The sequence below is a fragment of the Ursus americanus genome, chromosome 12 (genome assembly GCF_024610735.1).
Source record: "Ursus americanus isolate L20-20 chromosome 12, mUrsAme1.1.p, whole genome shotgun sequence".
NCBI classification, from domain to species: Eukaryota; Metazoa; Chordata; class Mammalia; order Carnivora; family Ursidae; genus Ursus; species Ursus americanus.
In genome coordinates, this window is record NC_142138.1 from 59,207,090 (window position 1) to 59,234,254 (window position 27,165).

General features: G+C 38.0%; 2 protein-coding genes across 12 annotated transcripts in view; one reads left to right on the forward strand and one right to left on the reverse strand.

The window, feature by feature from the left end:
• Nucleotides 1-311: 311 nt before the first annotated feature.
• On the reverse strand, nucleotides 312-20,862 carry DRAM2 (DNA damage regulated autophagy modulator 2). Of its 5 annotated transcripts, none has more exons than XM_087866165.1 (11): nucleotides 20,723-20,862; nucleotides 19,537-19,661; nucleotides 18,383-18,452; nucleotides 15,853-15,947; nucleotides 14,655-14,799; nucleotides 10,886-10,953; nucleotides 9,463-9,602; nucleotides 3,109-3,286; nucleotides 2,517-2,599; nucleotides 1,092-1,221; nucleotides 312-685 (listed from the first exon to the last, which is right to left on the reverse strand). In XM_087866165.1, the coding sequence occupies exons 5-10, from the start codon at nucleotides 14,783-14,785 to the stop codon at nucleotides 1,129-1,131; spliced, it is 693 nt and encodes a 230-aa protein (XP_087722291.1). In that variant the 5' UTR covers nucleotides 14,786-14,799; nucleotides 15,853-15,947; nucleotides 18,383-18,452; nucleotides 19,537-19,661; nucleotides 20,723-20,862; the 3' UTR covers nucleotides 312-685; nucleotides 1,092-1,128. The 5 variants fall into 5 exon arrangements, with proteins under 5 accessions (XP_087722291.1, XP_045657483.1, XP_045657485.1 ...); XM_045801527.2 differs by lacking the exon at nucleotides 1,092-1,221 and adding an exon at nucleotides 1,222-1,314; XM_045801529.2 differs by lacking the exon at nucleotides 1,092-1,221 and adding an exon at nucleotides 1,222-1,314 and having other exon boundaries at nucleotides 19,537-19,658; nucleotides 20,723-20,859.
• CEPT1 (choline/ethanolamine phosphotransferase 1) overlaps nucleotides 20,352-27,165 on the forward strand; it is a 37,097-nt gene continuing 30,283 nt past the window's right edge. The window contains exons 1-2 of one of the 7 annotated variants that reach the window (XM_087866164.1): nucleotides 20,460-20,476; nucleotides 24,319-24,372. The gene's annotated coding sequence lies outside the window, so the exon portion shown is untranslated. Of the gene's footprint in view, nucleotides 20,477-20,858; nucleotides 21,120-24,318; nucleotides 24,373-27,165 lie in introns of those variants that run through there. The other 6 variants (XM_045801523.2, XM_045801524.2, XM_045801522.2 and 3 more) reach the window with 6 other exon arrangements.

Consider the following 27,165-nt stretch of genomic DNA (forward strand, 5'->3'; position numbering starts at 1 on the left):
TGAGCAAAGCTTAAGCAATCAAAGCACTTACACGAATCCAGGTATGCTCCCCTTAATAAGTGGATTCCTGAAGAAAAAAATTTTATAAAGACTGTAAGAAATGTTTGCTATGGTGAACCTATTACTTCAAAATCCAATTCTAAAGGGGATGCTGAGCAATGCTGAGTATCTGGGGTCCTGGAAAATGTCTCTTATAAAAGTGCTCCAAACAAAACATGGCTTACAATGATTTAGAAAATATGAAAGGCTGGATTTTGAGGACTGCTTGGTGCACTTCTTGTTGTTTCTCTTAAATAAAGTAGAAAAAAATCTACAGTGTTGTAGTCCTTTGGTTTTATTTTCTGGGATTAAAAAAAAGTATAGGCATAAATGTTTTTACATGGTCTTCTTGAAGATAACCTTTAAAATAACTTATCAAATGGCTTTATTCATGTCTCTTGATTATCCGTATTCATCAATATCACTGTCAGCCTTGATTAACTGGTTAAAAATTTCAGAGCAGAATAAGGAACTTTCATGAACATTTCCCCCAATCCCTGAGAATCATAATCATCACAGATACATTTTTATCCCTTCATCATAAATCTCTGGAAAGTAGCCGTGTTCGTTCATTGTTAACAGGGCAAGGAGCAGTGTCATAGAGGGTTAATCCATGTAAATTGGCTTCCACTCGTAAAGAAATTTTCTGTAACAGAAAAGAAAATTATATATAGATGTTTGTTCCTTAAAGACATCTTCAATGTCTTCCATGTCACATCTTCAATACGTTCTGGAGAATATTTTTGGGACTGGAGACGTAAATCAATTCTAATGAGTAACAAGATTGAGACAGATGTTGTACTGCCAAAGGTATCATCTGTAGTACCAACAGAGTTAGGAAAACCAAGCTTTTCTACTCAGAAGTTCTTCATTTTTCTTTAGTTTCTAAAAGGAATCGTGAAAATGTTGAGGATGGCCTATGTAAACATAGGCAGAGTTGATGAAAATTCTGTGAAAAGTTTTCTGCAAATTTACTTGCTTTACAATCCTATTTTCAAGGCTGAACCCCTTACTAACAACACCCTACTTTCCCGAACACAGAAATGGTTTACCTGAGAAGCTCCTCTTCTGGCATCGCTGCTTCTGAAGTTAGTTTCCAAAAAGGCTGGAGACTTGACTATAGCAACTTCTTTTATTCCACCTGAGGGAAGTTTGCATGAATCTAATGTTGTGTTTTCTTACCTGAAAATCACGGATGTAAGTCAGGAAAAAACCAAAGAAGGAGAAAGACATAGACCATTCTGCTGCAGTGGTGATCATGTGAAGCACGTAACCCTTGAGTGACAACGGAAAAAAAGAATAATTCTGTGACATTTCATCTGAATGATCCAGAATTTCTCTCAAACAGAAGACCCATAAAACCTGCAAACCAACCTGCCTTCTGAAATTCAAAGGACATCAGGTAAACACTACGGCCTTTTGTTAAAAATGTATCCATATGAGTTTATTAATTGTAACAAACATGCGATACTAATTAAAGATGCTAATAAAAGGGGTAGGTACAGAATATATTGATAATATAGAACCCTCTGCACTATTTTCACAATTTTTCCGTAAATATAAAACTGTCTAAAATAAGGCTTGTTTAAAAACTTAATTCTATATAAATAATTCCATATATGAACTTTCTAGAAAAAAACAAAACAATCCTTAATTTATTGAAATCTGTAGAATTAAAGAAAAACATTAGGAAAGTCCTCTTAAATGATCTACCTATTGTAACTTCATGAAGAGCAAATAAAACTTCTATTTGAAGAACTAAGAACAGGAGAACCTCTACTCTGTACCTGGGAAGTTAATGCCTTTCCCACAGCCATGATTCCTTAAATGCCACTAACAATGTTCAGTAAAAAATGCTCATGATAAACTTAGTGTTATTTTTACAGCATTAAATTATATATGGATTACAATTGAGGGAAACTAGTAAATCATTTCATTCTTTCATTCTGACAAACATGACCTATCCAGGGCTAATTCTTTAAAAATAATTCAAAATGAAATGCCACTGAGAGGTTTGTGAAAACAGATGAACTTATTTTATCATCTAGTTAGTGTATGTTCCTCCTCTTTTTTTCCTCAGGATCAAAGACGTTATCTCCACTCAGATATCCACTATATTGGAACCCAGATGCAGAGTCCGTAATAATAAACTTGTAGATGGTAATTCAGAAAAAAAGTACTCCAATAATAAAAGATCTCAGTTGGGTTTGTTGTACATTATATCCATATTCAGTGGAGTCAATCTCTGAGAAAACTCTTTGCCATCACAATTGTCCTTGTGTCTTGAAAATGTTCACTGCTGAAATGTGACAGAAGAATACAGGTGGTGCTACATAAACTTGATCGTAAGTAGAAAATAATCCTAATGATTATTCTACTGAAAAAGTATCATTTTCAGTGATGAAATTAAAAATACATCAAAATCAACCAAAGTAGTCATCTTTAATATAAAAGTTTTATAGATTCCAAGTTCTTACTCTGTCCTCAGGGTTCCAATGGAGTTTCTGTACGATATCTGTGCCAAAATTCCCACTGTACAAAAGTGATGAGCAAGTCAGCACTATAAAAAAAGTCAAGGAGAATCTGAGAGAAAACCTCTAAGTTTAAATTAGATTCAAAATAAAAATCACTTTAAAGGTCCACAAGGATTACTCATACATTTGTTTCCAAGGTCCAAACCCATTTTCTTAAAGACTAGATATTATACAGCAGTAGTGAAAATTAAAATGTACCCAGAGGATTACCATGAAATGGTTTGCATTCCCTCTTTGCTCAGTAAATCAGCAGTACTACCCTAAGATTCTGCTACGTAACTGTTCTCGGGAGGGCATTAACTCATCCTTCATATCTCTGAGGTGAGTATGATCAGGCTGAATCTTACCTTTGCTCCCAGCTCAATTACTGAGGTTCCATGTAAAATTTGAATTTCATGTTTCAAGTCCTTTCATTTAGGGTTATTAACCCAAGAATCTCACCCACAGAATGCCTGCTCACAAGAAGCCAACAGCGTTCACTAAATTGTTACTCCATTCCCTTCCAAGTATAGTTACATTTTACAGCAAAGGATACTGCTGAGTGCACTTACTCCACACCAGATAACTACCAGTAGTCTGATCCAGAAGACTTGTTTGCCGTGAATTTTGGGCTGCATTTGGTAGGAGAGGATGGTCTGAACGAACATGTATAATGAGCCCACACCAAAGGTGAGCACAGCTCCACATACGTGCACAACAAAAAAGGCTGTTTTCTGAGAGGTAGAAAGAAGAAGTAAGTAAATAAGAGAAACTCAAAACATGTTGCCAACACAGTATTTAAAAGCACAAGCTAGTGATCTCAAAAGAACAGTCACTGAATGGAAAAGCACTGAGTTCTAGAGATTACTTCCTGAAGCAATTCCCTCTGAGTACTCCACAAAAGCCAGGAGATTACAATAAAGCAAACTGTTCCTACATCGCTACTAAAAATACGAGCGTTACTATTCATTTACTCATTGTAATATGTTTGTTTATCTGGGTACCTTTTCGGTGTCAAGCAGTGTTCTAAGTACTCAGATATACTAGTGAACAAAACAGACAAAAATCTGGCCCTCAGGGGCGCCTGGGTGGCACAGCGGTTAAGCGTCTGCCTTCGGCTCAGGGCGTGATCCCGGCGTTCCGGGATCGAGCCCCACATGAGGCTCCTCCGCTATGAGCCTGCTTCTTCCTCTCCCACTCCCCCTGCTTGTGTTCCCTCTCTCGCTGGCTGTCTCTATCTCTGTCAAATAAATAAATAAAATCTCAAAAAAAAAAAAAAAATCTGGCCCTCAGAGTTGACATTCAAGTGAAGCAGCACAAACGATAAGTAATGAACTTTAGATATAAGTGAAGTCCATCATATGTCAGACGGTAATAAGGGTTACAGAAAAGAGTAGTGCCCGGCAAAGGAGGATCAGGATGGTAGGGAAGCTGGAGGGAGGGAATTTCAACTTAAATCTAATTTAAATCTAAGTGCATTTTAAAGGCTCAAAAACTTAAAGCATTCCTTCTTGGCTCTCACTGATTGCTTTTTTTTTTTTTTTAAGATTTTATTTATTTATTTGACAGAGAGAGAGAAACAGCCAGCGAGAGAGGGAACACAAGCAGGGGGAGTGGGAGAGGAAGAAGCAGGCTCCCAGCGGAGGAGCCCGATGCGGGGCTCGATCCCAGGACCCTGGGATCACACCCTGAGCTGAAGGCAGATGCTCAACAACTGAGCCACCCAGGCGCCCCTCACTGGTTTTGAAAATTATACAAGAGATTACTATACATTCCAATTTTTTTCTCCTTTACCTCACTCTTACAGGTATTCATTTACATTTTACTTCTGACTACATGTACCCTCTGCTTAAAAGTGACAACAGCTCTCCAAAAATTCTACAAACGTTTTTGGTTGAACCACTCTAGTTTTCGAAGCTGATGCAGTCTGCATTTCACTTGGTTGAGAAGGCACCGTATAGCACCTGGCAGAGGGTGTACGACGAGGTAACAAGAGGGGAGAAGTTAGGGTCTGGGTCCCTTCTTTCACAATCGACTGTGCTAACTCACAAACACAGAGCCCAATTTTTTAGCTGAAGCTATAAGAAGTAAAAGATAACAATGTTTTTGCCAAAGCCATTGGTTTTCTTTTGGAGAGGAAGGGCTATTTTGATTCGGTTTGTGGTATTATAACTGGCAATAAGTGATGAGCACTGGGAAGAGAAAAAAAAAATGCATTGCTATTACCACTTTGGGTAACAAAGAAAAAAAACTTCAGCACCCGTAAAACAATACAAAGTGGTATCATCTTCTTATGGGAATTTATCTATACATATGAATAAAGGCTAGAAAAATAGAGGCAAAAACGAAATTAACTATTTTAGGGCTACGAGCAGGAATATGAGTGAATTTTTCCCCTTAAAAATATTCTCATATATATTGATGAAGCTAAATATAGATATAGCTTGATCTATGCCCACCTGTGATCAGTACACAGTCCCAACAACAAAATCCTATGAATTAGAAAGTAAAAATAAAGAATGAAGAGCGATTACTATATTTTTATAATTAAAAATAAAGGCATTTAAAACTGGTTTTAACTGGCAGTACTTCTGCTTGTACATTCAATTTTGTCATTTTAGAGACCAGGAAAACAGCAAAAGATCTTAAAAATAGGCCAGAGAGTATCTTCCAGTGGAATGTTAGAACCTCTGGGGCTGGTTCTACATGAATGTGAGTTTTACTTGGCTCTGATCAGGCTATTTTTCACAGAAAACTTCTGTAATGATAGAAGTTATGTGCAGAGACAGAAGTTAACTTATAGAAAACTGATATAATGCAAATAATCCATATCTATATAAATGCAAATTGTCTTTTTGAATATTATCACTTTGTGCATAATGATGAGTTTTACCTCATAAATTTATTTTAGCTTTCTTATCGGACCACAAACATGTGGTACCTTAACTTCTCTTTTGAGCTTATGTGTAATACCTACTATTTCCCTCATTAATTAATAAGTTAAAATCTTTGACACACCTGCAAAAGTTATTTTGTCCTCTTTAAAAATATAACTTTTCAGAAAACAAAGACAAAAACTTATCCTTGGACAAAGACGAGAAAAATTACAGAGATATGTGTGGTCAGTAGCAAAAGAACGAGTTCTCAACATTTGCTGCAACACGGACGGGACTGGAGGAGATTATGCTAAGTGAAATAAGTCAAACAGAGAAAGACGATTATCATATGGTTTCTCTCATTTATGGAACATAAGAACTGGGAAGATCGGTAGGAGAAGAAAGGGATAAAGAAAGGGGGGTAATCAGAAGGGGGAATGAAGCATGAGAGACTATGGACTCTGGGAAACAAACTGAGGGCTTCAGAGGGGAGGGGGGTGGGGGAATGGGATAGGCTGGTGATAGGTATTAAGGAGGGCACGTATTGCATGGTGCACTGGGTGTTATACGCAACTAATGAATCATCAAACTTTATATCAAAAACCAGGGATGTACTGTATGGTGACTAACATAATAAAAAAAATATGATTATAAAGATAAATAAATAAATAAAATAAAATATATTTAAAAAACTGTTCCAACAGCTTCTAAATAATTGTCACTGCAAAAAAAAAAAAAACTTATAAATTATATATTGAATAGTCTGTAATCTTTACCTAAAAGCAATTAATGAAACTTAGGAACTCATCTCCTTACTTATCCTTATCCTCTCTCCAAAGTTTCCTTGAGGATAAATTTCATAGGAAGAAAGAATGGCATGTGACAACAGAGGCATAAATTACAGAGTTATGTTGCCATGAGCCATGCAATACCAAGGATTACTGGTAACCATCGGAAACCAGAAAAGAGGCATGTGTCCCCAAAAGGGAACTATCCCTATTAACATCTTAGTTTCAGACTTCTGGCCTCCTGAACTTTGAGAGAATAAATTTCCGTTATTATAAGCCACTCAATTTATGGTATTTTATTATGGCAGGCCTACGAAATTAATATAGATTTCTGCTTACTTATCCCATCCAAGTTTCTGAAAGATAAATGTCCTAAGAAGGGAAAAATTCCTCTGCATAGCCACTAAGGACGCTTAGCATGTGTTTGTTTTGCTGAATATTATTATACACAGTTGTTTTCAAAGACATAAATTTGTATTTTTTAAGTCAGAGTTTTTCAAATCCCATTAGGTCTTTTTAAGCATAGACAACCACAGTAATAGCAAGAGAATTTTTATCCATCCTGCTTAGTCCCTTTGGCCTATTTAGTAAGTCACTAAACGGTGAGAACATCTTCGTTTGAAGTACTATCTTAGGTGCTGAATAGACAATGGTGAACAAAACCATTGTGCTTATCATTAATGGAGAAATAGATCAGCTAAAAAAATTTAAAAACCATAGATATAAAATTAGACCATAGTAAGTGCTGTGAAGAATTTGTTTCCAGAGGCTTAGAGACACAAAAACACAAAGAAAACTCAAACTATATAGGATCAAGTCTATTCACAGAGGAGACCTCCCTGAGGAAGTAGTTTGCATGGAGATCTTGAGGACACCTAGATCTATTTAGGTTTGGGGTTGTGAAATGTCCAACAAAAGAAACATGTGAAATGGAATAAAATAAAATTGTCTTATTTAAGAAGCAAAGTGCGTGCAGTGTTATGTATAACAGAGGATATTAAGAAGGGGAATGATGTAGAACGAGGCTGAAGAAGTAGATCATGCAGCCAGATCATGTAAGACCTTTGAATTAATTAAGCAGCTTGGCAGCGCATCAAATTCCTTTTTCTCTCGATTACATCTCTTTTCATGGAACTTTGGAGCCGTACAGCTTTAAGCAGGGGTACAGGAAAACAGAGCGAGATGTATATATAATTCCAAAAGATTACACTGGCTGCATATTAAATGAAAGGGATGTAAGAGTGAAGGCAGAGGAAGTATTTAGGAGGCTATGGTAGTAGGCCAGGCTATGAGAGATCATGAAATCTGAACTGGTTGAGGAGATGGTAGGAAGCGCAAACTGAGATGGAAATGGAGAGAAGCAGGTGTTTTCAAGAAATGTTTAAGGGGTAAAACCAACAAGCCCCTACTTTAAAACAGTGCTGGAGTCTCTTCCAAGTCACACTCTATAACTTGAGTTTGTTTCTGCAAGACAGAAGTGGGAAGAGGTGGGGGCAATGCACTCACCACTTAAAATAAGCAGTAAAAGTTTATATGAGAAAGGAAGGAAGGATGTCAGGGTACTGTTACAGAGTCTGCTTATAAATAGGCTCAGCAATGAAGCCATCAGCGAAGGACGTATAGGAAATTCAACAGGTCCAAAGTTGCAGAAAAAAGATGTGATCAAGAGAGAAAAAAGGAATTTGATTCAAAATCAAAAGGTCTAAGGACCCCTGTGGTGAAGGTTAATTAGAATGAAAGCTAAAAGGAACACAGTAAAAAAGTATATAATCCGTTTTTGTAGGTAAATGAGAAAAAGGTAGAAAGGCAGCGTGCACAGGTGCGATTAGGAACTGCCAGTGGAATTTACTGCATTGTGTAAACAACAATCAGTTACTAACAGAGGCAGCATCTTAAGTGTGGAGGTCACTTTGGGATTCACTTTTACCATACAGGGATGAGAGATACTGTTAAATTGATAAAGGGACAACTGGAACAAAGAATCACTATCCATATACTAAAAATTCCTCAAAACATATTTTTAACACTGAGCTTTAGAAACTGATTCGTGAAGGCAGGATCCTATTTGTGGCAAAGGCAGCTAGGTATCCACCAAAAATTCTCTGTCCCTTCCATAGTATGGAGTTGCCCCAGGTACTGACGCTTAGCAAGACTTCATTTCCCAGCCCCTCTGTGTCTAGCAAATAAATGTTAGTGGAATGATGTGAGTCACTGCCAGGTCAAGGTTGTTAAGAAGCAGGTGTGATTCCTGCATGTTCTCTTTGACTGTTTCAGCAGGCTGATGCAGAAGACAAGAAGGACTTAGGAAATGGGAGAGCTCAAAGATGGATAGTGTCTGCACCTTATATCATCGTGGGAGGAAAGCCATCTACCAGCCTAAAATACCTGCAGTGGATGTATGAATATGCCTCTATATGTGTATCTGTAGGAGTGTGTATACATAGTTACTAGATGTCTAAATATGTTATCAGATGTCTAAACCGAAACTCTGAAGACTGCAGAGAGATTAATCAAAAAACACCCATACGCCTAGGATACAGCTGGTATCACCAAAGACTCATCTGACAGAATGTCAATAGAAAGGAATGTGCAGAGTTTGAAAATATTTGTGAAGTTTAATTTGCTACTTTAAGAATTCCCTGAGAAAAAGCTGGAAAAGCCCCATACCTTCCCTTTACTTCCTCATATGAGGGGCTGAGCACCTAGAAATAGAGATGATCAATGGGAACATCTAAACAAGAATATAAAATAGGTAAATGAGTATAACTTGTTCAGCATATTTTTTTTCAAAGATCTTTAAGTCATCTCTATACCCAACATGGGGCTCGAACTCACAACCCCAAGATCAAGAGTCACATGCTCTACCAAATGAGCCAGCCAGGTGCCCCTAGCCATATATTTTTTTTTAAGTTTAAATCTATAATTGTGTCACTTATAATTTATATCAATTCTCTCCAGTCTTGGAGTAATCTCCAACTAAGTAGTAATAAAGAGTCTAATAGAGTCTTGTGAATCCTTAAAAGGTCAGAATAATTTATAGGTGCTCAGTAGCTTAATAAGAATGAATTTTTCTAATTGTGTATGTAGTGATCCCTAAGAAGGTCAAATAATTTAAAGGCAGGGGATTCTACTTTGTTAAGGCAAAGAAACAATAACAGTGTGTAACTGAACGTTTCACATTTCCTTTTTAACATGTATTAATTTATGTACCTCGGGAAAATACCTATGCTGGGCTGAAACACAAACCTGAAAGTTTGCCACAAGAGAAAGTCCAAAACAACTCAGTAATCCAAGTACAAGGCCAGCCTTGTTTAATCTGATGATACGACTCTCTTCGGGATTCAGGGCATGAACCTGCTTGTAACGAACATAAATGGTAGCGATGCCTGGGAAGAGATAACCCGAAAGACAACAAAGTAATAAGTAACCAGGGAATAGAGTTGCCAACAAAGAGTTAAAAAAGGTCACCTAACATAAATCTTCCTTTCAAAGTTAATTTGAGAGAAGAGGAAAAAAAAAAAAAAAAACAGAAACAGCTGTTGATTTTAAAGAACCTTTAAGGTTGCATTATGGAACCAGTAATATCTCTGTGTGACTGAAATGCACTGGCCTCCCGTGGGCCTCACATTCACAAATATTTTGGAAAAAATTTAAGAGATAAGTTTAGCGTTTTCTGAAAATCTCTAATGCTAAGTGTTATTAAAACAAAATATTCTATATGATTAGCATTAATTATTGCTAAAATATGGATAAAATGGGTATTGGCAAAAAAAAAAACCCAAAAACAAATAAAACAAAAAAAAACACCAAAGGGTGATTTGCCTCACTCCCATTTCATTTTATTTCAAATTATTATAACTTGGTTCAATCAGATATAGCAATCGATTACACAGAAAACAAATAAAAACACCCACTTTACCATCTTTGTTAGTCAAGAAAGGGTCAAATCAAATCAAGTTTTCCATTGCAAAAATATTGCCAAAGAAATGAAGAAATGAAACAGAGATATGCTTCTGTAGACACGTTTTTGAAAACCCCAGTCATAAGATGAACTTTTACACACTGAATCATTCATTTCCTTGACTTCCATTTTTGATCCAAGCAGGTAATAAATATCATATGGAAGACTGCAAATATTTAAAACAATCCCAACTGATGGAAAAATATTTTAGTTAACCATTAATAAAAGTTTGATTCAAAAAATAAATAATGAACAGGAATGTAAAATACAGAATTCCATTCCTTTGGCATTAGAACGTCATTCAAAAATTAAAACATGGTTCCACTGCTACTCTTAAACTTCTAAATTATTTATCCTAAATGAATTTAGTTGGTGTTAGTTGTGGTCAGTGTGTTTACAGTTTTTTGTCCTCTACTGGTCACTTAAGAAATCCACTTAAGGTCTCAAGAAATATTTGGTCATACTTTACAACTTCTATTTGGATGAGTAGTCAAATAGGCTCACAGATATTTTTTAAGGATTTATTTCTATAATTTAGCATTTTCAGAAACTGCTTTTCTTTTAAAAGGAACATATCTGGGATCAATAATTTAGTGATAACATTCCCTCAGGTATAACCAGAAACTAAAACAAGTAAACAAGTGTTTAAAGAAGGAAAGGGCAATTTCACTATTAATTTTGATTTTTAAAACAATTCCCATTACTTACACAAAACTGCGGCAATATTTAACATTGCCCCAAACAAGCATTTTTCTGGAGCTACTGTACCAGTGTCACTGAAAGAAAAAAAAGAAGGTATGTGGATTTCTCACACTAAATATACATGTGTATTTTTTTCTAAGGAATAAGAAATAACGGGTTACTTCAAATCCTGTATCTTTTTATACATTCGTAAGTTCAAACTCATATAATTTTATGAGACCACGACTGTTCGAGCTCACAGCATTTATCTAGCTCACTTTTTTTTTTTTTTAAGATTTTATTTGAGAGAGAAAGGGAGAACACAGAGTAAGAGGGAGAAGCTGACTCCCCGCTGTGCAAAGAGCCTGATGTGGGGTACCATCCCAGGACCCTGGGATTATGACCTGAGCCGAAGGCAGTTCACTTTTTTCTGATATCACTTGAGATTATTTCTCTTTCAGATAACAGAAATCAACAGAAATTGATTAAAAAAAAAACAAAAACCTGGGTGCCTGGTGGCTCAGTCAGTTAAGTGGCTGTCTTCGGCTCAGGTCATGATCCCAAAGTCCTGGGATCGAGTCCTGCATAGGGCTCCTTGCTCAGTGGGGAGTCTGCTTCTCCTTCTCCCTCTGCCCCTCCTCCCCGCTTGTTCGCTTTCTCTCTCTCAAATAAATAAATAAAAATCTTACCAACCCCCCCCCCCCCAAAAACCCAAAAAAAAGCCCCAACAAATCTATCCTGGGTTATGTTAGGGCCGTGTTACTGACTTCCATCAACTGGGAAGGTGTGTTCCTCTGTTCCACCTGAATGTTCCCTAAACACTACAGATCCTTTCACAACTCTGCTTTCGTCATCTGTTATTGACCCTGTCTACAATTCAGTTAATACCTAATCATCTCCTGTTAATTTAAAAAACATTTATCAAGCACCTACTATGTGCCCAACAGTATTTTAGGGACAGGAGTAGAGTGTTTAGTAAAAGAGACAAAGCTCCCCTCTTGGAGCTTGCACGTGAGACCAGTTTTTCCCTGCCCTCCAAAGCCTTGGCCAACTCCTCTAGCAGAATGAGGACTCGCAGAGCATTCTGTCCAGACCTGTGTTAAAATCACTGATCACAATGTATTGCAATGCACTGGCTTACATGCTTGTGTTTCAGGACAGCAGGGAAAACATAAACCCAGATCAACAGCATGCCTTCCATTTACTGTGGAACCTTGGGTATGCTCTTTTATCTAGGACTGTTCCTCATCTGCAAAATGGTGCTAATAATTCCCTCCCAGCCTCATCAGCTCAACATGAGGAAATGAAACTGACAATACATGTGAAGATCTAGCACAGCAGCAGGCACAGGGGAGACACCCATTAAATGTTAGTTCCTTTCCCTTCCCTCAAACTACAGTAAAAATGAAAAAGACAGTCTTCGGCCACAAATTGAAGTACTAGAGGAAAGAGATAAGAAGGATCTCAGCTAACACAATGTAACAGGAATAAAAAAGAGATGGGAAGGCACGTCTGGTAAGGAATCAATTAGGTTTGCTGAACATTTGGGTTAGGTTTACAAAAAGTAAAGTAACACATATAAATTCTAAGGACTGCTCCTTCCACCTGTAAGATGCATCTTTAGAAACAAAAGATTTTGTTACTCTGATCATCTTCAGGGAATGGAGATTATGGTTTTGTTATGTTTCTTCTACCTTTCAAATTTTCTAGTATATATATATATTCTTGTAAAATTCTTGTAAAATTTTAATATTGTATTTCAAGAGATGCTACAGTTTCGAAATACCCTATAAGGAAACAAAAGCATGCACTTCCAAGATGGCCAGCTAAGTGTGCTCCTGCCTTGGCTCTGGAATAGACCACTACAAACTGGCGTACAAATGAAAACAGCCAAGTCCATCACCTCATCAGCACAGCCCTCCAACCCAGTGGTCGTCAAACTATTTTGATCACATGCCATCAAAAAAAAAAAAAAAAAAAGTCTGATCATGTAACTTCAAAATATATGTATTTATCATATAAGTTCAAATATCGAGATTAAAAAATATACATAGAAATTCTAAAGTTTGTTCTCGTGCCCCAGTACTCATCTTGTGCAATCTACCTGGGCATCCACTACTTGAACCAACTAAGAAAACACCTGAAACATACCTGCAGTGGAACTATCTTTGGAATGAAATTTACATTTGGTTATGTCTTTGGGACTATTAATAATTAAAACGTTTTAGATGGGGTCTATGAACTGAAAGGAACTTTGCAGAGCGTCTAGTCTAATTTAATCATTCTTCAGATGAAGAAAATGAGCCTGAGAAGTAAAATTAAGTAGTACTGAGTTTAAAAGTATTAGAATGTTGGAGAAAGATCCCAGGGTAATAATAGTAAGGTCAGTAGCAGAAAAATAAAAGGGCAGAACAGGGACGGAAAAGGAAGTGTCTAGGGTACTATCAGAAAATCACATGCAGCACCGTCAGAGAACTGAAACTCTGAAAAAGAACCCAAAGGCCTCTTAAATGATTAAAAGCTCTTTAAAATGAAAGCAGACAAGTTCTCAAAGGGGAAATAAAAATGCTGAAAGGCACTTAGGAATTACAGATGTACGTTCTCTAAAAAGTTACTAAAGAATGAACTGGCTCTTTAAGCTACATTTCCCCTAGCAGCGTGGTGATCAGTGGTGATTATTCATCAAATTATTCCTAGAATTGGAACCTTAAATTCTAAAATATCTTTGGTTTTTGCACATCTTCCCAAAGTGTGCCCAATTTGTTGCTATCCTTTGCTTCACACCATAGCATTCTGGGAACAAATGTAGATAGTAACCTTCTGATTTCTTCTTGATACTTTAAAAAGATAAATTTAGCCTTCTGGTTTGTCATCCTTTAAAAATTCACTATTTTCTATGTTGGAGAGGTTATTTTTCAGGATGTAAACAAATAAATAAATGAAACAACTATAACGACAAAACAAACTATGGAAGGAAATCAACCAAACTATTAATTACCTCTGGACGGGCAGGAGCTGGAGAGGGGTTGAAACGGACTTTCATTTTTTACTTTTATAATCAGTCTAGTATCATTTAAAATTTGTTAGGCTAAGTATATACTGCCTTTATAACTGGAAAAAGACTTACGAACATAGCACAAGCAACTGAGTACCCATACTTATATCATTATCAGTTTTGAAATTTCAAAAATATTACGATAAATTTTGATACTTAATGTGTCAGAGAGATCTAGACGGTATGTCATAAAGACTAAAAGCAGGGTCTCTAGAGTCAAACTGCCCAAACTGCATTTTTGGTTCCATCCCTTACTGAGTTATGTGGCCTTGAACAAATAACTTATTTCCTTCTCTCTTAAATGGCGGTAATAATTCTTACTTCAAAGAGTAGTTGTAAAGATCCAGTGATTTATCATCTGAAGAATGCTTAGACCATGACCTTGTACACAGCATGCAGATTGATAAATAGTTGTCATTACTGTTATCTTTTAATACTATTACTGTTGTTTGCAGTATTTTTTAATTTTAAGGGGAGAATAATTCCACTTCCATCTTCTGAGACAACCTCAAGTATTTATTTGGAAGACAAGGCACTTAAAGTGTCCTAATTCACTAAGTGAATCATACCCCTCTGTCTCCACCTTTCTCTATCACATAGAAAGAACCAATACAACTTCCTTTTTAATGTTCCTTTTGTTGTTGTAATGTCAAACATAAAATCTGTATTTTAAAATGTTAACATGGAATGTTGGCTTCATTGTTAAAAAGTCTCTTATAAAAAAAAATACATTGCACTGACCTGATATAAGGCAGAGCAGGGTCAACATGGTGAAGTGTTATGGCCGTAATGTATGAAAATATGAAAGCAGCAGCTGTCCAAATTACTAGGGCAGAAGGGAGGAAGCTGAGACCTTGCTGAAACCACCACATCTCAAACAGATTTTCTGAGGTAGAAAAAATAAATTAGAGAAGATTATTCACAAGTATTTCATCTCTTCTACTTTAGCCATCCACTCCTACTATCTTGTACTTATTACCATGAGCTGTTCCACTTATGAGATCATCCCCCACACCATCTACTAACACCTGCTTGCTTTCAATTTCTCTGTAAATGGAACCAAGCTTCACCCACTTGCCATATCCAGAAATGTTCTTTCTCCCTCAGCTTTCCACACATAATCAAGTAGTAAGCAGTTTATTCAGACTCCTGAATTTCCTTCAAATCTACTCTTACTCTCCATCTTCACTGCCACTACTCTACCTAAAATATCATCATTTCTTGGCCAGATTATTATTATAATCTCCCAAATGGTCCTTCTGTAGTGTGGACCATGACCAATTTAGGCTCCACCCTAAAACCAGAGTAATCCTTCTAATTCTGAAATACCAATCTGACCACCTATTCTCCTACAAAGAATCTTTCAGGGCCTCCCTGTGCCCTTGTAAATTGTCTTTCCTCCCTAACTCGGTCTATAGGGTCTGATCTCTACTTACCTTTTGGTAATTCATGTCTGGCTACTTCTTTGTTCCCAATTCCTTGCTCTAGCTCTCATCATTTTCATCATCGTTACAAAAGCAAACAGTGTCTACTCTGTGTCACCACATTACTAATCACCTTAAATACATGATCTCATTTACTTCTCACAACACAATTACAGAGGTTAAGAGCACTGTCCAAGGTCACAGGCTGGGACTCAGTAGAGACAGAATTCAAATTCAGGCAGCTCTGTTCTAACACCAATCACTATGCTATATGGCTACAACAAACTTCTTTCAGATGTTCAAATGTGTCATGCTCTCTCGTACACTCGCAGACCTTCATGTACACTGTTCTGTCTGGGTAACGGACTACCATGCTATCACCCTCCAGCCTCACTACCACCTGTTAACTCCTATATATTTTCAAGTACCAACTCTTCCAGCTTCAGCTGAGTGTCCCTACTTTGTTTCCGAGAGCACCCTTTACTTCCCCGACCAGGGCATTCATCTCACTTAACTGTTGCTTGTTTGCTTGGTTTTATCTTCCTCACTAAACCTTAGGTTCTGACAGAGCGGGAACCAACTGTTTCGTTCACCATTATATTTCCAGCTCCTACGTGAGGGGGAAAAGAAAAAGAGCACCTAAATACACACATATCACACATCACCACTTTCCCTCTTAAATTCCAGACTGAGGATATCGTTTCCGAATTCACTTATGATTACTTGACATTAATGTATCTGAATGCATTTAATTTTTAAAAATAAATACAGAAATACTTTCAAATTCTAAGAAATTACTCCTATGCATGTGAAAATAATGTCATGTTTGGAGGAGTATCTTCTCATAGTTTGATGGACAGAAATTGAGTATTTCCCATGAACTCTGTAAGAACAACTCTTAACTGCATAACCCTCTGCTGTGCTCAGTTTCTTCCTAATAATGAAATCTCGGCCATTTTTGACTTGTACTTGTCATTTACTCTGATCATCTGACTCGATGCTAAATATGTACATTTAAATCTTGCTATTAGATAAGTTTCTTTTCCCTTATCCCTAAAGTCACCATTATAGACTTGATTTGAATAATTTCCTGCTTCAATTATCATAATCTCCTCCCTTCCGTTCTTTTTTTTTTTTTTTCCCTTTTTAGTCTTTAACATTCTATCAATTTTCTTCATCAATTTAGTTAAACATGACAATTCCTTGCCACATTTCTATAGTGCTTTCCCCTGCATAAGTTTCTGGGACAATGATTCTCAAGTTCTATAAATTTTGAATTACTTCTAAAATCTTTAATTCTTCTTTCTTCTCTCTGAAAATAATTTTATTTCAGATAATTCTAACATAACATCCTTAGAGGAGTCTAGTTTCACATTTGTTGGTTCCACCAACCCTTGCACCTATAAAACAGGTGCATGAACTTGTATTGGACGATTTTAATTGGGAGTATTCTAAAAGGCTTAAGTTAAGGGTGACTCATTCCAGGGAGAGTCTATATCTACTTTTTGCCAGGCAGTCTGGCACATTACCAACCTGGGCCAACTTTAATTTCCTGACTTCCAGGTTTTTTAGACCACGTAGACAGGTAAATTTGAACCTTGAATCTGAGTGATGGCAGACCCTATAGTTTCAAGTTCTCAAGAGGTAGTTTTACTCACCCACCTGGACCTGGGTGAAAATGAACGAGTTTCTTTGTGATCCCCCTTTGCCAGGAAGGAGATATTTTTCCTAGCCCCCCTTTCACTGAGTAAATTTTTTTTTGAGGATTCTGGCTGAATTTGGGGGAAGGTGGTTCCCCAAGGCCAGGGGTTGTACAGTTTCAAGTAGAAATATTTACATTTTAACTTTTATGAACAAAGTCATCCCCTGAAACACATTTACACAAATTACCATGTGAATGATACCTCTTGGAGTTGTATACCTGAGAGGTCAAAGGGCTATGAATTCTCTCTCTCTACCTTGGGTGGGGAGCAAGAGGAGCCTATCACCTATCCCTAATTGTGCTTTATTTCTGCTATCAGCCAAGCCAAAAGACACACTGCTAGTTTACTACTCTGGTTTCTGTTCTCTCTTAGACCTTTTAGCCCTGGGGATTTCCCTTTCTGTTCTACAGGCGTGCAATGCATTTAAAAGGCTAATATAATTTATCCAGCATTTAGGTTCTTTGGCAAAAGGAATTTCCAAAACACTGTGTCCACCTTATTGCTAGAAGTATAACCTCCTCTTCCTTTAATCATTTTTTATGCCCACATCCTTCCTACTCTTCAAAATCGAGCTCAAATACAATCTTCCACACACAACCTTCCCTAATCTCTTTGCGTCCGGAAATAAGTACTCCTTCTTCTGAGAACACTCGAGTTGCACATCTCTTACAGCTATTGTCTTCTACTGTATGAGAAATAAGGAAAGGGTCTTAAGTGGATAAAATCCTTGATGAGAGACTCCACTGTGCATAGCAGAGGGCCTTGCCCATAGTAATCACTAAATATGTTCTGAACGAACAAACAGCCAAAACCAAATCCTCTTAAACCCCAAAAAGATTCATGATTTTTCTATTTCAGTAACAGTATTGCCATTTTTCCAGGTTATCCAGATTCTAAGACCTCAGAGTAACCCTAGGTTCCAAAACAGTATTCTCTAGCCACATGCGGCTATTTAAATTAAAATTTCAATTGACTAAAATAAAACTTAAAAATTCAGTCTTCCAGTCATTCTAGCCACATGTCAAGTGCTCAAAAGCCCTATGTGTCTAGTGGCTACCATAAAGGATGGTGAACATCGAGAACATTTCCACTATCATGGGAAAGTTCTATTGGACAATGCTGAGTAGCTATTACAGGGATTGCACTGACATAGCACAAGTAAAGAAACACATTACTGATACATAATAAGTGGTAGCTTTTAGTACTAACTGTTAAATGGTCTAAATTAATACCTACTTCACAGAGGTTTACGCAAGAACTAAATGAGTTAACAGATGTAAAATACTGTCATAGATGATCAATAAATGGCTGTTCCTTTTACACTGTTATAAGATGAAATTACCTGTTTTACAAGCGCATAAGATTTTGGTCTTCAAATCTGCACAAACCTGCACCTTTGTAAATCCTGAAATCTACACACAAAGAAAATAAGAAAATGTTTCAAACCACATTCTTTTAAACATGTACAATTTCAAGTCAATGCACCAATATTTGTTCATGGGTAGGACACTATGTTATAGAATTATTAATAAGTTATTTTTCTTTAAAGAGTCAATACTTGAGTTTAGTTTTTTATTTTAAATTTAGTTTGGTGAACGTACAGGGTTATATTAGTTTCAGGTGTATAATACAGTGATTCAACACTTCTATACCATACCTGGTGCGCATCGGGTTAAGTGTACTAGCCTGTTTTATAATGATGTTGTACCATCTGAAATTAAATAATATTTTAGATCTAGGATATCAGTCTTCCTATCCTTTCTCACATTAGACACCTTTTGCTGGCGTCAAAAAAAGACAGAAGAAAAAGAAAAACACTGAATTTCCTCCTATGGAAGGAAAGACAAAAATGAGGAAAGAAGGATAGCTTATTATTAAGCAAAATAAAACATTAACTAGTCCATGTGATGCAATGGGAAGAACACAGTTGTGAGATCAGCTTTACCCAAATGCAAATCCTAGCTTTATCAAGTCCCAGCTGAATGATTTTAGTAAAGTTACTAAGCTTCTCTTAGTTACAGTATTCTGATTTGTAAAGTAGCTATCTCAAAGGGTTGTTCTTTAGATGTAGAACAGAGAAAGCATACAATATAACAACGACAGCTGATTTATCAATTCTGTACAACTGTAACTAGCCACAAGGATGGGGAACAACACTTAATTCTTTGCATGTGTGAATCATTTTGCATGCGTATCTCCTCAGGCTTTGAGGGTTCTCGTTGTTTAAACTGACAGTTTAGAAGACAAGCAGGGCTTGAAATGATTTAACAGTCTAACGACAACTGAAAAATTTAAATGCCCTGACTTGGTGAGGAAGACTACTTTTGCCCATGTATTTTCACAGTGGAAAGCTAGAAGTGTGGCTGGCTAATTGCCAAGCAAACAAAGTTAAAATTTTAATGGTTAATAATTTAAGAAACCTTTGAAAATATGCAAGAATCACCTCCATCTAGTAGTAAGAATGCTTAAGGAAATAGTCTTGCATCTCCCACCTACCTTCTCTGCTTTCTTTGAAGATCCATGAATCAAAACTGCAGTTACAATTCTTAAATTTCACAAATATTTGAATGCCACCGGTAATAAGATTAATTCCTTATACTGTCTCCTCTAAGTGGTGCCTGCTAAAAAACAATAAGAAAGTAAATTCTGGATATTCCAAGTGAAGAGAGAAAGCCTTAATTAAGCCCCTTTTTTAAAAGTCCACAGAACCACCAGGCCCAAAGCAAAGCAGAACAGAAAACGGTTATTTTTCTAAACTCTAACCTGGCCTTCTGACAAATGTGATATTCTTGTAATTGTTAAATCCTAGAGTCTAGAAGATTAGGTAACTTTTTTTTTTATAAGTTGAATCAACTGTCACAAGTGGAGAAATGGGGGGAAAATCTGATAATGCCACAAGAATTACAAACATGCATTTGGGTGTAAATTTAAATTTGGGAGAATTTAAAATTATTTCCCGGGTGTGTTTACCGGCTTTCAAATGTATCCTAATGTAAAGCACGAACAGTATGAGGATACAAAGGACCACAGCCATTTACCTTTCTGTATTGGGCCCACACCCCCCTCAGGTCCGCTCCGCGACAGAACTGCGCGTGGTAGACAAGCTTCGGGTAAACACAAGGTCACCACAGATCTCAACTTCAAACCTGCCCCCAACTCCCCTACCAGGGAATCTGAGTCCAGGAGTGAAAATTGGAATGGTACCCAACCGCAGTTTTTGTGGGACTAGGGCGAAGGTTCTCCATAGCCGCTTAAAACGAAACCATGGCATTGTTTACAGGGCTGCCTTCCTCCAGAGGCGCAAAGCCCTGGGACGCCGATCTCTGCGGGGCTTTGCCTGCGGCCAGGAGAAGATGCGGGAGGCGGAGCCTGACTCGGCCCCCGCGGGGGTAGGAGGGGAGAAGAACCGCGAGAGACCAAGGATGAGGAGGCAAAGGTGAAAGCGCGGAGACCTGAGCCCAGCCCGCCCCCGCCCCCGTCCCCCAGGTCCCCAGGAGCCCGCCTGCGCTCCGGCGACCAGCGGTCCCTCTCCGGCGCTCCACACAGGGTAGTCCCGGGAGGCGCGAGCCATGGGGTGGGGGTGCTCCGGGAGGCTTACACTTCCCAGACCCGCCCGAACCCATTCTCCAACCCACACCCCTACAGGGGGCTGGGGCTCGCCTTCTTGCCCTTTTCGGCCTACCTTGCTCGGCTGACCCCGCCAGGGCTGCCCACCGCGTCCGAAGCCGGCCGGCGGGATCGGGACAGGGCGGGACCCTAGGGCGCGCTCCCGAGCAGCCAGGCCAGGCCTGGGGCGCGCTTACCGCCCCGCGGAGCGCGCCCGCGCCGCCGCTCGTTCCGACCCTGTATCCCTTTACGGCAACGCGAAAGTGTCGCGAACGGGCTGCCGCGGATCAGAGTCACTCAGTCGTCTGGAGGCGGAGGTCTTATTTCTAGCGGTGTGCTTTCGGGGGTCGGGGTAAGGCTGCGGGGCTCGGCCTTGGGAAGATGGCCGGGTGTGACGGACGTGTTGGGGGGCACGACTCTCGAGAGGCGTGGAGAGAGAGCTGCATGCTCTGGGGTGGGGCACTGGAATATAGGTGTGTATGGACTCGGAGAGGCGAACGCGGTGCTTCCTCGCGCTGGCTGGCCTCGCGCGTGGGGTTGTGGGGAGGGCGAGGGGCGCCTGTGACCCCCTGGCCCTGGGTGGAGAGCTTGAGGTGGCGAAGTGCTAGCGCGGGAGCTCGGGGGGTGCTTAGTGGAGGAGCCGGGAGTCGTGGTGCGGAGAACCTCGGCCGGCCGGGGCTGGGTGGGTTGAGGGCTGGGGGCGCTGCCCGCGTGGAACCGACCTTGCCATGTCAGGTCCACACCCTCCTACTCAGGTGCTGCCAGGTCCCCAAACCGTGTTGCATCCGGTGCTGGGGCGGCCTGCCTTTTGGAATGCGGGGCTGGTGTTTCGTGGCTGGGCCACGATTCTTGGTCAGCAACTTTTCTAGAAATTTCAGCGTATATTTATAAATAGCTAGGGTTTATTTCAGCAGTATTCTTGGAAGGAGAAAGGACAGGAGGGTTGCTAGTGTTTGCAGGTGTCCCCAGGAACATTGGGTGAATGGGATCTTTACAATTAGCTGTGTTTAACTTGTTTTCTCCAGTTCGGCGCTTGGCGTTGTGTCATTTTGCTGTTTTGCATCGTTGGTATCGAATATATAATTTTGATTGAGGTCTCTTAGTTCATTAATGAATCCATATTATGATAGGCAAATTCATAGCTATCTTTCAGCAAATGTTAGTGTCGTTGTAGGTGGTCAGAAAATATTCAGTTTCTACACTCGAAGTACTAGGATAGGAATGTGTTCAATGTGTGTATTTAATTCACTAGTAACACAAGTTAGACTGTCCTAAGGATACTTAGCATTACTATAGAACATTGGCGTTCACATAAAGTTCCAGTGATTGAAGTTCTAAAAGCATTTATTTTGCTGCATATCTGTTCTGTGCTGAGAAAAACTAGTCAGAGCCCCTTGTACAACTTGTCTGTACAATGCTTCCATTTGAGAAATAAGTTCGATAAATCTGCCTCTGTATTTACCTGTTCCACCAGAGGCATCTTTATTTCTTGTCCAGTTAATAGATTGTTCTCAATATTTACAACTATGGTTTCATAAATTTATTCTCCCTCCTTTCCCACACCCAATCTCTCTTCAAATTTACATTATAAACACTTAAGTGTTTGATATCTATAACTCTAAACTTTGCTATAAGCCGAATTACATTTTATTGCATTGTCTGTTTTCTCCGCAGCAGTAGAGTTGTTCTTTAAAGCTGGCTAAAAGTGCTGGTGATGTTCTTTTGAGGGTCACGCTGTGCTTTTTTAAGGGAATACGAAAATAATCTATAAAATGCCAGGCTTTTGCTTTTTTTCTTCTTTTTTCTGGAGGAAGTTGTTTCCTTTTTTTAAAAGGAGTGCAAGATTTCACTTCAGCAAAACAGTAGATCTAAATTGTATTACACAGTACTGTTTTTGCTTCCAAGTCTGCTGAAAAGGCTTTTGTTTTTGCTAACTTGTTCTATGTATCACTTGTTAAATAATGCCAAATGTAATCCTGTGATCCTATTAGTTTTCCTTTTTTTTTTTTTTTTTTTTTACTTTTTATAATTTGCTCTGCCTTCCAGTGTTGGCCATTAGTATTTTTCTTTAGCCGTGCCATAAAGGTTGGAAAGAGCTGTGTAGTCACTAATTCCTCTGAAAGGACTGTAAACATATTGCTGAATCAGTGCAACTCAAAACTTGGCACCCTTAGACGTGGGGGATGGGAATTCTGGAATTTCACACTACAGGTTGGATACTGTGTAAGTTTACCTTATGCTCTGCTGAGCAGTTGGAGATGCCTTTTTTAGTGGGATACTTGTCAGATGTTCCCCAAAGCTGAACACAGGAATAACGTAGGCAGCATGCCATTTTACTCAGCTGCTATAAGCACAGATGTTCTATGTTATAGATATAGCTTCACAATTTGTGTGTAATTTTAGTAAAGGTATTCATTAAATATCTCTGATTATATTTTTGTACCTTTGTTGGGCTTTTCACATAAATATTCATGCCTGCATGAAGAAAATTTTTTGTTAGACCATATGTGCCCCCCTCCTCTGGACTCCCACAACAGTTTGTTCACAGCACATTATAACTTAGCTGTTCATAAGACTCTCCTCCCCACCCCCCTTGAGTTTCTTGGGATCATGGATGGCATACTTCAGTCTGTCTGTTTCTTCAGGGTCTAGAACAACTAGGGGCTCATTAAATACTAGATGAACGATTTTTGTTCCTTGCTTCACAAATCAGTCCTGATTACCTACTTAATGTTAGGTATGGTATGAGAGTCTGGGAAAAGAATGTTAAGACAGGCATGGTCTCTGCATTCATGGAGCTTGTAGGCCAGTGTGGGGAAAAGACTAAAAACAATACAACAAACAGAAAAGTTCAAAATGTGATTAAGTGCTATGAAATGAGTATTGCACTAGAGCCAGGTTATAACTGAGAAGGGGAATTTGCTGATTACAGGTGGAAAGTTTACAATAGCTGTAGGCCTGTGATCAGTATTATACCAAAATGAATTCCAGGTGATGGGGAGTTTTTCAGCTTAAAACACTCACTTTTATCTATGATTTATGGAAACATATCCTCAGTTAATAAATAGGTTGTGCTACAAATTATGAAATTTTTTATAAGCTCATTGATGACTTTTCAAAACATCAGAATAGAATCTCAATTTTTTACCATGGTCTATAAACCTCTGCATTGTCTGGCTTTTCAAACTTTATTCTATGTCCCTCTTCCATCTGATTTATTGCTGTCCAGCCATAGTGATCTCAAAGTGATCTCAAGACAAGCTCTTTCTTTCCTCAGGGCCTATTGCCTTTACTTGGACTGTTGTTTCTTCTGCTTTTGGAATGGCTAGCTCCTTTTCTTCCTCTGAATTTGATATAAATGCGACGTCTTCATAGATTTCAACCACCTTATCTAAAACGTGCACCGCTGACTATTTTTTGGCTCCACACTTTGTTTTCCTCAGAGCACCCATCACAACGTGTAATGCTGCTTGCTTGTTTACCTGTTTTTAGTTAGTTTCCATTTGGACATGGGAACCAGGACAATGTCTATTTTGCTTACTGCGCTTGATATTGGCTGAATGCATTTGGAACTTGGAATTCATTTTCTCATAAAAACTTATGACTGGTGGTTTCTAGGCTAGCCAGCAATAAATTTTAACTCCTTACGTTAATTTTTTTAATTCCTTGCAGTGTGGCAAGAAAAGGACATTTTCTCTTCACCCTTTTGGTCACAGGCCTGACTAGGTAAAAAATCTAATAGTTTTTGTACTATTTGCTTCTCCATTCCATATTCCCATCCCACATCCTATTTCCCTTTTTCTCCATAAAGTTCGATCTTCCTATAATAGTCACCTACCCTGTTGCTCTCCCTTGAGATATGCTTGCTTTTCATTTGCTGAAGTTCAAAAGCTCCTGTTTTTTTCCTGAGATGGTTTGAATTGCAATAGTCTCTGGGTCTCACATGTGATCAGATGAAGGAAGAGTGGAGATGGACCTGTGGCAGTGACAACAACCCTGTGTCTATGTCTATAGGCACGTATTGAAAGCATAGTAGATAATCTGTATATTGGGCTACATATATCTGAATTTATATTTGCAATCTTGTTGCTAATAGCTTCACAGAGACAATGTTGCCAAACTGAAATATTTAAAAACTCATTGGCTTTTTTTCATGTATGAATTATGTAATGGCTAAATCTAGAAAGGCTTGTCAAAATATAGACTTTTCTAAAAGAGACACATAAGGTAAAAAAAAAATCTAGGTCAGAGGGGGAAAACACTCAGAAGGAAGGTATCAGTTTATCGTATAATCCTGCCAAATGCTCAAACTTAAAACCATTAGGATCAGTTGCTTGTAGTTGTTTAGTGCCAAAAGCAGGCCAGCACCCTCAATATGTCACTTTTTTTTTTACAGTAGGAAAATGGAATACTACAATAATAAAATATAAATTGAGATGAATAAACTTTTTATTCCCATTTTAAGCTGAATTCTGTAAAAGCTGATTTATTATAGCTCATGAATTGTGAGGACCTTCATTTAATTTAACTATAGAAAATTTGACTACTATAAAATTAAGTTTTTGGTGGTTATCAGTTTGTCACTTCCTCTAAAATGATCTTACAACCAGTTGACATGAATTGTTTTGTGATACAGTTGGGTGTGTGGAAGAATTCTTTGAAATAAAAAGATACTAGCTTTGATTTGCCTTGGTTTGAAAATTATTTCAGTATTTTTATCTCAGAGCACTTTAGGTAAATTGTGGCGCTGATGATTCTTTTAAGATTTTTGAAAATTTATTTAAGGCAGTTGATAATTACAAAACTATTTTCTGAACCAATTATTGAGACACATGATTGAGATTTTGGTTGTCACTCTAGATCCTTTGAGACATTGAAACTTTGGAACTTGATATGTATGGGAATAGAGAGAAGTAGTCTTGGACATGTTTGATATGGGGTCCATTGTTGAAATGTCCTATTTCCTGGATCACATTCTGTATTCTCCTAGTGAAACATTCCTGGGAATCATATGCATTCTGGATAACTTTCTACCAGAAGATAGAAGTACGCCTCTCTTGGTTTGATGCCACTACCCTTTTAGTTTTATTGAGATTATTCCTCCCCCTGCTTAATCCTTTTATGGCTTCCCTTTCTTCTGCTCTGTAACCCTGAGTTTCCTTCAAGTTCTTTATTATTCTCCTTTTTTCTTCATACTTAATCTCTTTGAGAACTTTTCTACTTAAAAAAACAAACAAAAAATTAGACTTTATCATCCAGAGTTGATAACTTGAAATTTTCATCTCTTGCTTATCTCCAGGTATTTGATTTGTCTAAAACATATCTGCTTTAAAGTTACTTTTATGACTTTCTAACCTCTATCCCCAGATCCCCTTCCATTACCCTCCAAGCCAAAATAACTGGTTTTCTTTCCTAACTTCCCTTTTTTAGTCTCTTTTGATTTGTGTTTTCTTCTGCTCCTTCACCTTTTATATCTAATTCCTAAGTGCTTTCCCTTGATTCTTCCTTCTAAACAGAAATTACTTACAGATTTGTCTTTCACATTTCCATTTTTACCACTCTCCTCTAGGCGCTCACTACTTCAAACGTTTGAAGTCACCATACTAATTTTTGAGTGTTTTCACTACTTTCTGCAGTCTGATGAATATATATAACTACCCTTTAATCTTGAAAATATTCTTGTCATTATTTTCTTATGTTGCTTAGTAATTTATAATGATTATGTTATCTTTAATCTTTTCTAAGTCAAGTGCAAGTACTTCAGGGATTAAACTCAAGGTCCTTTATGAATATTCATCACTTAATATACTTACAGTTTTTTCTTACTACTTCAGTTCATCAGGTCACTCAGCTAATACGTATATTCTGTCTTCTTATGGTTACGTGTTTTTTTTTCTCTTCACCCCTGCCTGAAATGTCATCAGTATCCCTTTCCACTAATAAGTTTTATCTTTCAATTTAGCTTAGGCAGAAACCCTATGTTTGTGTGAACCTCACTTACCAGCTGTATGAGCTTGGACAAGTTAGCCCCGTGCCTTAGTTTCATTTTCTGTAAAAAATGGAGATAATTAATAATCCTTGCCTTCTAGAGTTGTTGTGAGGATTAAATGAGTTAAAATGTGAAACATGCTTGAAGTGTTAGTGTGTAGTAAGTGCCCAATGTTGGCTATTAACATTAAATTAAAATCTGATTTAGGACCCACTTTATTCAAGTCATTCCTCTGATATTAATTAATATTAATTTGCTAGCTATCTTTGGGTATGCCTTTGGACCTCAGTGTCCATGTATGTGAAATGATTAGGTCATTTCTAAGATTTGTTCCATTGTATTACTGAAATCAGTGTGAGATGGGGGAAAAAAGGCAAGAGCTTTGAAATCAGGCAAGCTATAAGGTATCAAGAAGCATATTACTATTAAAATCCCTTAATATTTTTCACCTGAGGGTGAAGTTATATGACTTCTTTTGGCTCATGCCATCAATAAGAAGAAGAACTAAAAACAGATCCCTGGTGTTCTGA